This window comes from Saimiri boliviensis, chromosome 4, assembly GCF_048565385.1.
Source record: "Saimiri boliviensis isolate mSaiBol1 chromosome 4, mSaiBol1.pri, whole genome shotgun sequence".
NCBI lineage: Eukaryota > Metazoa > Chordata > Mammalia > Primates > Cebidae > Saimiri > Saimiri boliviensis.
Genome location: NC_133452.1, coordinates 128,013,492 through 128,026,445, shown reverse-complemented (window position 1 = coordinate 128,026,445; position 12,954 = coordinate 128,013,492). Strand labels below are relative to the sequence as shown.

The 12,954-nt window shown below is 38.2% G+C and overlaps 1 protein-coding gene across 1 annotated transcript in view; it reads left to right on the top strand.

The window, feature by feature from the left end:
- Positions 1–585: 585 nt before the first annotated feature.
- HCRTR2 (hypocretin receptor 2) overlaps positions 586–12,954 on the top strand; it is a 109,181-nt gene continuing 96,812 nt past the window's right edge. The window contains exon 1 of the mRNA XM_003926378.4: positions 586–1,126. Coding sequence (XP_003926427.3) covers positions 904–1,126 — 223 coding nt within the window. The 5' untranslated portion in view covers positions 586–903. The remainder of the gene's footprint in view (positions 1,127–12,954) is intronic.

Below are 12,954 nucleotides of genomic sequence, written 5' to 3'. Positions count from 1 at the left end.
CAACATTAACTATGATCATATTTATGACCTTTGGTGTCCTTCAAGAATTTGTTGCTGTATTTCATATGACACTTAACTGTTGCAAATACAAATTCCAGGTAAATAGACCCTTCAATTCAGAAACAGTCTCATTCTCCAGTTTTAAGAAGAAAGGGAAGAAGGAGATGCCTTAAAGACTCAGCAAGTGTGAAGCTGGCAAATGTCAAATGTTAAAATAAGTTTATATTAAATGGTAAAATATTTGCCTGGAATGACTTTTCCATTGTCCTGCTTGAGAAATGCAGAGGGCTCTCCTTATGACTTTTATATTTGCTTTACAAAGACAAATGTATCACCATGCTCTGTAGTAACCGTATGTTGACATTTTTGTCATATCCACAGACGGATGCATGTCTGTGCATGGTTTATAGTAAGTGCACGTAAACAAAGAGAAAATAAGTAGAAAAAGGGAGAGATTTATTAACTCCTCCCAGACACAGATGAAATTAGTTTTCATTACTTTTTTTTTTTTTTTTTTTTTTTTTTCCAGCTTCAGCCATCCCTCAGCGCGGGAGGAGGCTGTGTGCTGCGGACTGTGCTGGAATGAGGAGTAATCGGGCTTCAGCTGCGCCGGGGTAGCTTTCTCCTCCCGGTGTCATTGTTGCAGCCTCCAGTGCCCAGTCCCTAGTTCCTGAGCGGCCACTCTTCCCGGTGCCACATCGCCCATCAAGACAGCAGAGCCGCCGCAGAAGTTGCCCGGCAGAAGCCTCCAGAGGCATTGGCTCAGGAACTTTTCACGTCATTTTCTGCTCGGGAGCCCCTTGTCGCCGCTCCGCGCAGCCTTTCCCACGGCACATCCCCGGTGCTCATGGGGCAGGCGGAGAGGAGCTGGCAGCACTGAGCCGAACCGGACTCGAGCCCGTGATGTCCGGCACCGAACTGGAGGACTGCCCCCCTTGTCGCAACTGGTCATCTGCCTCGGAGCTGAATGGAACTCGAGAGTCCTTTTTAAACCCCAGCGACTATGACGACGAGGAATTCCTGCGGTACCTGTGGAGGGAATACCTGCACCCGAAAGAGTATGAGTGGGTCCTGATCGCCGGGTACATCATCGTGTTCGTCGTGGCTCTCATCGGGAACGTCCTGGGTGAGTCCCCCCCCCCCTCCCGGGCAGCCCTCCCGGGGGCTGTCACCTCCCCTCCGCCGCGGGCTGCCATGGCTCTAAAGAGACCCCTCCCTCCCCCTGGGAAGCAAACAAAGAGGTCGCTGCTCTCGGGTGGGGTTTTCTAATTAAAGAAAATATAAAAAGTTTTCTGATTTTCCAAACCAGGACCGAGCCCTGGAATGGGTTATTCCCTGTTCTGCTGAAAGGAGGGGAAAACCGCGTTTCCTTTTCCGAGCCCCTAGATGACAAGCGCAGGGAGAGGGGCCACGACAGGGAGCTCCAGGTGGATTTTGTCGAGTTGGGGGAGGAATCAGTCATCCCTTTGTGTACCCTGGCTGGATGCTTGGGGGTGGGGGGGTTCGGAAGAGGCAGAGCTTGCAGAATGCAAAGCTGCATCCCTAAGGAGCAAGGTCTCTTTGGCTGTGGAAGTCACAAAGCTTTTGTGAGCTAGGTGGCATTGCCCTTTGGTGAGGAGGTTTAGCCTCAAGTCAAGAGATGGTAATGAACCAGCAGGGAGTAGAGATCCCGGAGGCAAAGCAGGGAACTGTACTCACTCATTGGAGCTGAATTAAACAGAAACCATGCCTGGAGCAAGAAGGAGGAGGGGCATGGGAGAGAAATACCACAGAGATCTCAATCATCCATCCATCCATCTATCCATTCATTCAAACATCCATTCAGCCAAATATGTTTTTGTTTCGTTTTGTTTTCAGTCTGCTTGTTGAGGGGGCTCAGGAATTATTCGTATCAACTGTTGGCTGTTGTTGTTGGTTTGTTTTCCCCAAAGATGAGACTAAGCTTAATGCTGGGCTATTTGTCCCTGCCTAGCTCTGAATGCAAACACAGGTTTCCTCGACCCCCGCCCCCCACCAACAGTTTCTAAGGACTGGGGAGGGGGTGAGATGGGAACATAGTGACTGAGATGATGGAATGAGTCTGGGCAGGGGGAATCTACCTCAAGAAAAGGGGCTTTGGAAGGGAAGAATAACTTGAAATAAATTGTGAATGGAAGGAGAGTGTACCTTGATGAATGAAGAGGAGAAGGCTGGGAGACTTTTCACATGCAGAGGGCAGTGTGGAGGAAGTCTCTGCTGACAACCACAGGAGATGGAGGAGGCTAGGAGTTGCTCTCGATTTTCAGTTGTAACAGGGGAAGAAGGTGAGTGGGGTGAGATAGGCTGGGAGGCTTTGCAGTCAAAAGCAAAGAACTTGTAGCTTCAGTGGAGACCGACAAGGAACTTATCAAGCTTTCAGCATTCATCTGATTCTTATCTTCTCTCCCGCTGTGTTGGTCTGGGTAGAAAGCAACCAGAGTAGTCTCTCACCAACTCAGCAGGCAGAATAGATGATAGTTTGTGAATGAGGGTAATTCTCCGGAGAGTTGGTACAATATTATTTGAGGAGACGAGAAACCTCTGAGAACTTTAGTACATTTTAAAATATTATTTTTAGACTGTTTCAAGGAAATCTTTTTAGGATGTTAGCAAACTGAAACAAAAGAGGAAATACACATGATTAGAACTGTTGCTATAAGCATACATGTGCTGATAATAATTGCAATCTTGCTTTTCTTCTTCTTTTTACCCATCCTTAAGATTACATCTCTTAAGACACATGGCGACCAGCATAGCAACATTTTACTACATTATGACGACATTTTAATAAGTGAATAATTAAAATTGAACATATATTGAGTACCTATTGTGTGCCAGATCCCTTCATTCACATTCTCTCCCTTAAACATCAGCATAACCCACATTAACCAGAAGAAGAAACAAGACTTAGAAAAATAAAATGACATATTAAGGGACATAATTTAGATTCAGTTCCATTTCTTCTGACCTCAGATCCAGAATTCTCCATTGTTATTCCACTCTAGAGCTAGAAAGCATATAGAAAATAGATTCTCTGCTCCTGATTGTCTGCAAGCTTATTGGATGTGTTCCTGTACTCCCCTGCATCAATACCCACTGCCAATAAAGTACAATGAGGGGTTAATGGCACTATCATTCTCTTCACCAAAAATCCTGTCCAGGGAAGCAGTACTTTTTTTTTTTTTTTTTTTTTTTAATGGATAGCTATAAACAGTAACTATTTGCCTTCCTTATTTTAATTTTAGGTTGAATCTTTGTGATAAAATGTGCTCTTCTTTGCTGTTATTGCATGTTTACTTTGCACAGGCCTCGTAATGAACAGTCTCCACAACATAATTGGATAGTTTAGAGTTACATGTTTGCTAGCCTGGGAAGTTTTAGTTTCAAAAAGGAAACACCTCTACAGTAAGGCTACTTGTTTTGTAATGTCAAGGAAGATAGCACTATCCACAGCCCCAAGTGCTGAAATGGCCAATTCCATTCAGCCTAAAAAGATTTTCTCAAAGCACTCTGCTCTCAAGAAACTGACAGCTATTTTCCTCAGGACTGAGTAACACTGAAATCCTCTCTGTTTGAACTGAAACTCATTCTTTTCTGCCATACTTCCTGAGAGTTGATGAGGTTTAGGTTTGACATTTAAACAAATGAATAGTGTCGTTACTCACAGACGATGTCCTGCTCTTTGATGTCACTGTCAAACTTGCAAAATGAATTAGATTGAGAATTTTTTTTTTTTGTCTCTCTGGTATAAATAATTTTACACATAGAGTGGTAGGACAGGATGTCACGTGATTTATGCGAAATAAAGATGCAACATTAAGTATGAAGGTGAAATACCAAGAGGGTAGGCAGCAGATGTAATCACTGAGCCTTCATGCTCAGTCGCCACTGATACTTTCATATAACTAACTACTTGGAAAATCTCAGTATTTTGGGGCTTACAAATATAATGCCATGTGTTAGAAGTCATTTTCCTTACAGTGTCCTTTCCTGAAGTGGTGTAATTGGATATGCTATGAGTATCATGACACATTCTTGATTGTCCTCATCTCTTTCTCTCCTCCTCAGAGTCGTTCCCTATCATTATGCCCCCTCTCCACACTCATAACTTCCACATCTCCAGAGATGGAAAGCAGTTTCCTGAGGAATAAAGAGTTAAATGGAATTTTAGGAGTATTTACTTTCCAGTGAAAAGCTGTAAGCATGTTTATTGTGGAATTTTAAGTTGCAAAGAAGGAGCATGGGGTAAGGTTCTTTTTGGAAGGCGTATTTTTTCAGTATCTTCAAAATAATGCCACCTATTAACTATTCCTAACTATGTCTTCTATTACAGCTAAGTAGATGTAGCAACTTACTCACTTAGTGCATTTTAAGCATTAGTGGTTTTTTTTTTTTTTTTTTTTTTTTTTTTTTTTTTTTTTTTTAATTAATGTGTATATCGGCGGAAGCATTGGGGAAATGTAAAGAAATGTAATTGATGTTAATTTTTGCTCCTGATTCCTTGAGTGAAAATTTGAGGGAGAAATGTGTTCTAGTCAGTTCAAGCATTAAGGAACTAAGGAAAATGATCAATTTTCCACCTCTCTTATATCTGCATTCAAAGATATCACAAGTTTCACCTGGTATGCTTCTATCATATCTGTTATTGTCTCTATATGAAAAATGGGAAATGTGTAATAAATGTCCACATCAGTTCAGTTATGCTTCTCGCTTCTTGTGTGCCATTAGCAAGTTATTGAACTATCCAAGTCAATTATTTTATAATTATAAATTAAGATCGATAATGCCTGCATTGTAGAAATAATATCAGGATGTAATATACAGATATCCTCTCTAAGGACATGTAAAGGAACATAGGCACATGCATATTATTTGACACATAGACACTAATTAACGTCAATTTTTATCTCTTAATTTTCATGACTGAAGTTTTTGTGATGTGGTTTACAGCCAGCTTCTGCCATCATGGCCAGTCTGTAGCTCTGTAGCTCTTTGTAGCCTCTGCCCCAGCCTTTTTCTTAATTGCGTATTTTCCTAAAAGGTGTGAATAAAATGGTGTTGGCACAGGTTAGTTACTCTCCTTTTCCACACTGGCTACACCCACCCATCCCTTTCCTACTGATTACTTAACCTTGCCTCGTTGCCTTTCCATGAAAGCCATTTCTAACTATTGGAATAGTTTGCTTGCTTTCTCAGCTTAAGTTTGCCTGCACTGGTCCCATTCGTTTAGAGGTTTTGAGTTGTTAATAGGCTGGTCTGTCACTTCTAATGTTTTAAATAACACACACACTAGTAATATATTAATTTAACTCATATATTGTTAAAATACATAGTGAAGTATTCATAGTTAAAATACATTGTCCATTTGTCCGTTAAGTAATTTGCCCAATAATAGTTTATCCAAATGAGGTGTGTGAAATGGGAAAATATTTGTAATAGGGTTGCTTCCTACAGGCTTAATCTTCTGTCATATATGTAAGTGGTAGAGTTGCAAGTTCATGCTACTCTTAAGGCTAGGCACATTTATTTTCTGCTTCTTCTAATGCCCATTTTAGTTTTGTGGGTGTCTGTAAACCTATCCTTTCCTACACAGGAAGCAAAAATGAGTTTCTAGCCTCTTTTTAGATGTGGAAATAACATATCACTCATCTCTGCCAAGACTCATTATAAATCATGAATAGTGACTCTAAAAGGTAATATTAAATATTAAGCTTTAAACCCGTTGTGCATTTTAGTTGTAGAACGCAAAAATGCTTATCTGAATAAGAGACTGATACCTATGCATTTTTGCTAAAATCTTAATGCTTAGTCTTATTTAGTAAAATAAATTATATCTTTGACTTAAAATCCCAATGATAACTTTTAAGATAGCTATTTCATAGATAACAGCAACATTTATCATGGACAGACAATAATGAGAGTACCATGATCAACTGATAATTTAAATGTAATGAGTTCTTTCTGTATTTGAAAAAATATATTTGGAAAATGGGATAATAAAAAATAGCAATTTTTGAGAGACCAAATCTAAAATTTAAATACAAACACAATGCTCCAGTTTTTAGAAAACTGTCTTAATTTTAGTAGTGCTTGCATAATAAATTGTCATGTTATTAATTTTCATTAATTCGTATTTTAGATTGTATTTGAAAATTGTCAGGTACTGCAGCTGTGTTAGCATCCCAAAGTCTTCATATTCTCACTCGGCTCAGAAACATCCACTGCTGATGTTATTTTCCTAGTGAAAGAAGACCCTTCCATGTTTTTTTCTCATAGCATTTTGACATCACCTACACCCTAAGGAATGCTGGCTTTATTAAGTAATGGTTCACTGGTATGGTTCAGTCAATGACATGTGATTGGTGGAACTGAGGGTATTTGTCTCCAGTTCCTTTTCTCACTGCAAAGGAAAATGAGGAATATTTACTGAGTACTATATGCTAGGTCCTCTGTGTCAGGCTCTACTTACATATACTCTTAGTGATGCCTTACAACAAACTTATAATGAGGAGATTAATAGCTTTTACAGATAAGAAAAATGAATTTCAAAGAGCAATGTTAACTTACTCAAAAGTTTAGTTAGACAGTAAATAGTAGCACTACATTTCAAATACAGATTTAACAAATTCCGTGGTCCGTATTTATTCCATTGCTTCATCCTGCCTCTTTCCCTAGCTTCTAACCCTGACTGAAGAAGCACAGAGAAGAGGAGGAGATACTTAGATGTGCCCTTTAGACAATTTATGGAGTTATTTGGGCATGTTGCCATGCTATTTTTCTGATAGACTACAGTTCTTCAGCTCTGAGGATGAGCTCATTTGATAAGCTAATCAAGGTCAGGCTAGGGTTACTTTACAAGAGAAAATTTCAAGGTAAAATAGGTGCTGCCAAAAATGCTTTTACCTGTTAAGGGGGTTGACTCACCGGGGGGAAAAAAAAATGTTAGGTAATTGTGACCAAGGATTATTTTGTTATTGAAAGTGCTGTCTTTAGACACAATTTGAGGGTGAGGGCCTAAACATTTAAGACCTTATATAATCCAAAGATACTTGTTTATTTATTTATTTATTTTTTTGGTCATACATTTTCAAAGAAATAGTATTTATTTAAACAAATAATGTTGCCATTGATTTAATTAAATAGGTAAATTTATTTATTTATTTATTTATTTATTTTTTGAGAAGGAGTCTTGCTCTGTAACCCAGGCTAGGGTGCAGTGGCGCAATCTCAGCTTACTGTAACCTCCACCTCCCGGCTTCAAGCTATTTTCCTGCCCCAGCCTCCCAAGTTGCTGGGATTACGGGCATATGCCACCATACCTGGCTAACTTTATTTTTTTATTTATTTTATTTTTTATTTTTTTAATAGAGACAAAGTTTCACTATCTTGGCCAGGCTGTTCTTGAACTCCTTACCTTGTGATCCACCCACATCAGCCTCCCAAAGTGCTGAGATTACAGGCATGACCCACTACTCCTGGCCTTAATAGGTCAATTTCTGTATCACCTGATAGTGTTCCTGGAGCAGAATAATGTTCTATATTTACAAAGAGGCATTACCTGTCACATCAGACATGAAATGACCTTTAGACACTGTCTCTGGAACACTTTGAGATGCTATTGGATGAAGCACATGACACATATGGCCAGTCTTTTGAATTGCTGACTCCGAGGATAAAATTTGTTCATTTCACCTTTTTGTTCACACAATGAGAAGTGATCTCTTAATCAAGTAAATGGATTAAATGGATATTTAAAATAACATTAAACTTCTTGCCAGAAAAACTGTTCTTTCATGATCAAAAAACAAATTGCTAAAAATAAATGACTACATCTTTATTCCTGTTTAGAGATTATTATTATTGAGCCTTTACACATAATTCACATTCAATATTAAACACATGAGAACAATGTTTAATATTTATATAGTATTTTACTCTTCAGAAGATACGCTTTCCATATTCTGTCTCAGTTATTCTTCACAACAACATTATGAGGTAGAGCTTTTTTAATGAAAAAACTCATATGCTTAAAGTGATTTAAAATCACTGTGGATGAAAAGCCTGGGCACACAGAAAAACCAAGTGGTTGTGTGTCAGCTTGGAAGAAGCTTGCAAATTTCCTGTATTTCAAGAGGCCAGGATAAGGCATATAATACTGGTTTTCAGCTATGCTTTCTTTGATATCTAATTTTGTCAAAACTCAGAGGAAAATGTCATATTACCACACTTCATAAACTTGTTAAACATAAAATAAAATAATTTCAATATTTTAATTTAAAGTAAGAGTTTATTCTCACAAGTCCTCAAAATTTCAGTTACCATAGTCTTTTTCTGTAGACAGAAATCCATGTGGACTGTTATTGTTCTAAATAGCTAGGCTATGCCAGAGTAGCAAAGAAACCCTGCATTTTCATTGGCTTAGCACCACTAAAGTTTATGTCTTGCTCATATAACATCTAAGGTGGGTTCGAGAGTCTATTTTATCCAGTGAATGATGGTTCAGGCAGCCTCCACATTTTGTGCACCATCTCAAAAAGGTGGACTCTGGTAATCAGTTTCCAATATGGTTTCCAATGACCACCACCCACCCCCAACCCCCACTACCTGGTAGTCACACCATTGTGCGGTTCCTTTCCATATTATGCCAGAATTGGTCTGGGTGACCAATAGCTTATAGCAACAGTGAAATGATGTCACTTTCAAGATTACATAACAAAAGCTTACAGCTTCTGGCTCAAGTACTGACTTTCTCTCTAGCTCTTGGATCTCTTCTTCTGGAGGAAGTAAGCTGCCTTGTGGTGAGCAGCTGTTGGCTGGAGTGAAATCTCCAGAGAGGAAATACCGTCTGTTAACAACCTCATGTGTGAGCTTGGAAGCAAATTCTTTAGACTAGGTTGAGTCTTGAGATGGCTACAACAGCACTGCTTCCCCACCCACCCCCAGCTTGACTGCATCTTAGTAACAGACACTGAGATGGAACTATTCAGCTAGGCTTCTTGCAGATTCCTGACCATTCAGAACCTTTGACATATTACATTTTTGTTGTTTTGACTTATGTTTCGGGGTAAGTTGTTGCACATCCTCTGAAGTGAACTAGAAGAAGCATACTGGCTCTTAACTACTTTTGCCAAAAATTAACACTTGTCAGTCCCCATTTGGCCCAAGTCAATCATATTGTATCAACCTAACTACAAAGGGAGTTGGGAGATGGTAATGTTTCTGTCGCTGAAACTATACAATAGTTGGAAGCACTTTTTTAACTTGCATAGACTCCAAACAAGAGAATTCAAAGGAATTCTTACCGCTAAGATAAGCTGATAGGTATATCATTCCAACTTGGGTCTCTGAGAATAGAGGTAATTGATAATATTAAGAGCATCTGTGCCAATTATTGTGCTAGGATTGTGGGTACAAAGGTAATAGAATCCAACAAACTTGCACTCTTTTTGAAAGACAGACACATAAACACATACTTTCAAAATAATGTGGTAAGTGCTGCTGACAGATGGGTACACAGAATGTAGTCAAAGTATTTCAGAAGGACACTTAGCTCCACTGGGGGATTAGAGAGAGTTACAGGAGGAGATGACACCTAAACTGAATTCTAATAGATGAATTCAAGTTACCCAGGTGAAAAAAATTGGGTGAGGATGTTCTAAGGAGAGGAAACAACATAAGCAAAATCAAAGAGGCGTGAAATAGAATGAGCTATGAAGAAAATGTTAGGCATTGGGTAACTCTAATGTAAGTGCAGATGAGGAGAGTCTGGAAATGAGGCTGAAGCAGTAGATAAGGACTGGCCATAAAGACCTTGTGTACAATTCTTAAGATCTAGGCTTTGACGTTGTTTAGGGGGAGCCGTTAAAAGGTTTTAAAGAATGCCATCGCTGGTTTGCATTTTCCATGAGAGCATTTTGAGGATAATGTAGAGAATAAATACAAAAGGGGAAAGACTAGAGAAGGTTTTCACACTGGGGTTTGCATCCATCCTGTTTTGGCTCATCTAATGGCACTCATTTTAATGAAAACAAACAAACATACAAACTGACAATAAAGAACATAATCCAAATTCTCCAGATAATTACTTCCCAGAGCTTTCTATGTGCTACATAAGAAACAAAGAAAAAAATAAATAGAGTAAATGAAGGAAAAGGAAGAAAGAGAAAGAAAGAATAGATGTTGGAAAAACTGGCTATTTTTATTTTGCTGAATATTTAAATTTCAGAAGCAATTTTTCTTTTTCTTTTTTTTTTCTTTCTTTCTTTCTTTTTTTTTTTTTTTTTTTTGAGACTGAGTCTTGGTTTGTCAACCAGGCTGGAGTGCAGTGACACCTTCTCACTTCACTGCAATCTCCGCCTTCCAGGTTCTCAGGCCTCAGTCTCCCCAGTAGCTGGGACTTCAGTTATGCACAATCATGCCTAGCTAATTTTTTACATCTTTAGTAGAGATGGGATTTCACCCTGTTACTTAGGCTGGTCTTGAACTCCTGAGCTCAGGCAATCCACCCAACTTGGCCTCCCGAAGTGGTAGAATTACAGGCGTGAACCACTGCACCCAGCCTCAAGTTTTCTTTAAGATGTTTTAATTATATTTGTCCTGGAACATATATGCACGAATCTTGCATGCCATAGCTTTATTAATATTTTCCAATATTCTACATGTTTTTTTACTATAATCATTCTTATAATTAGTTACAGATTGGGGTTTCAGTGAATCACTGTAGTCCAAGCCATTTCTCATTTGAGCATCTACATTACATGTTGACCTCACTCTGAAACTCGAAGATTAAAAATTTGAGATCTAAGAAACAATGTTTTCCCTTTTCAGCTAAATCCCTACTTTTTTCTAAATTTTTAACAACTTTCTAAACATTCTCACTTGAAAATTTATTTTAAATAACATTTATTTCATTCACATAATCAATGAAGTTACTACATTGACCCCAGGTCAGCCCGTAGCAAATTTCAGTGAACACTTCCCTGCAGGTCGGCATGGTAACACACTTCAAAATTTCTAAATCTGTGGAACAGCTTAGAAGCTTTCATTTGCTATTCCTAGTCCACAATGGAAATACAATAATGATTAAACATTGTAATATCCTTTTCTAGATTCTTAGTGAGCTTTTATTCCTACTCAGTTACTCTAAAATGAATTTATAAGGCACATGGTTTGTAACCATGTGAGACCTTGATTTTATCACTACATTGCTAGAAATGGGGTCAAAAAGTCGCTGGCTTTAATAATTTAATTAATCAATTTGGAATGAATCTGATGAGTCAGCCACTTTGATAGATAACCATATTGCTCATGAATGCTATTTTGAAGGTAATTTGTCTTTCTTAAAATGTGAAGGCTGTGCTAATCTTTCTGGGCAGGGGTATGGAGGTATGATTAAATGCTTAAGAAACCATTTTGTGATTGCATGCAACTGAACCAACCTTTCATTATTAAAAATAGATAAAAACTTAACCTCCTCAATTACAATACTTTATACAAAAGTTTCTCAGTTTTACCTAGACTGAAGGTAAAAATACATTAACAAATCTTACCAGCTGGTTCAGGAAAATAACTTCATAATTACTGAAACATTTATGTGTTTGGGCTTGATTTACACTTTGGACACAGGAAAACCTAGAGAGAACCTCGTTCTTTGAAATCTTCAGAGAGGGTGATGGTGACTCAGAGATTCCTGGAAATCAGCAGATTTCCCTAGTTTGCAAATGCATGTGTTATTTTTTTCCCCCAGGCATAATGAACTTTATAACAAGAAGCCAAACCATCTTAGAGAAAAAGGGGAAAATAAAAATTTAAGAACTTAAAATCATATAAATAAAAATGTGTGCATACCACACACATGTACACACAGTTTGGGGATTGGATGATATGAATAATATAATTAATATACCCTGATTTTTCATGCAGGATTGAGAAAGTATCTTCCAGATATTAAAAATGCTAAAAACCTCTACAGAAGGCCTTGGGTTTCCCAAATTCAAGATATATTTTCAACTATCCCCTGAGTAAATGAACTATTTACAGAAGTAAATGAACCTTTACAGAAGTAAAAATGATAAATATACTAAAGATGAATAAGTCCTTGAATTAACAACCATGCAAGAAGGAGTATCCCTTGGATGATTGATCATTGTAGCATAATTTCTTTTCCTTGAACAGACAGTATTCCTTGACAATACTTCCTTGAACAGAATACAGTGTTTCCCTAACCAATATATGCCTGCTCTAGAGTTTTCACATTTGCTGATCCTCCTATGGCTGGCTCCTACTCAGCACACAACACATTTCCATTGGAGTTCTCTTAGAATGCCAGTTTTAAATCGCTACTCCCTCATGTACTGTGATAGCATCCCATTTTAGTTTTTGTCAGATTTGTCAAAGATCAGATGGTTGTAGATGTGTGGCATTATTTCTGAAGTCTTTGTTCTGTTCCATTGGTCTGTATCTCTGTTTTGATACCAGTACCATGCTGTTTTGATTACTGTATCCTTGTAGAATTATAGTTTGAAGTCAGGTAGCATGATGCCTACAGGTTGTTTTTTGTTATTGTTGTTGGTTTTCGTTTTGTTTTGCGTGTTTTTTGTTTGTTTGTTTTTGCTTAGGATTATCTTGGCTATTTGGGCTCCTTTTTGTTCCACATAAAATTTAAGGTGCTTTTTTCCCTCAATTCTATGAAGAAAGTCAATGATAGCTTGATGGAGATAGCACTGAATCCGTAAATTACTTTGGGCAGTATGGCCATTTTCTCAATATTCTTTCTTCCTAACCATGAGCATGGAATGTTTCTCCATCTGTTTGTGTCCTCTCTTATTTCCTTGAGCAGTGGTTTGTCATTCTCCTTGAAGAGGTCCTTCACATCCCTTGTTAATTGTATTCCTAGATATTTTATTCTCTTTGCAGCAATTGTGAATGGGAGTTCAC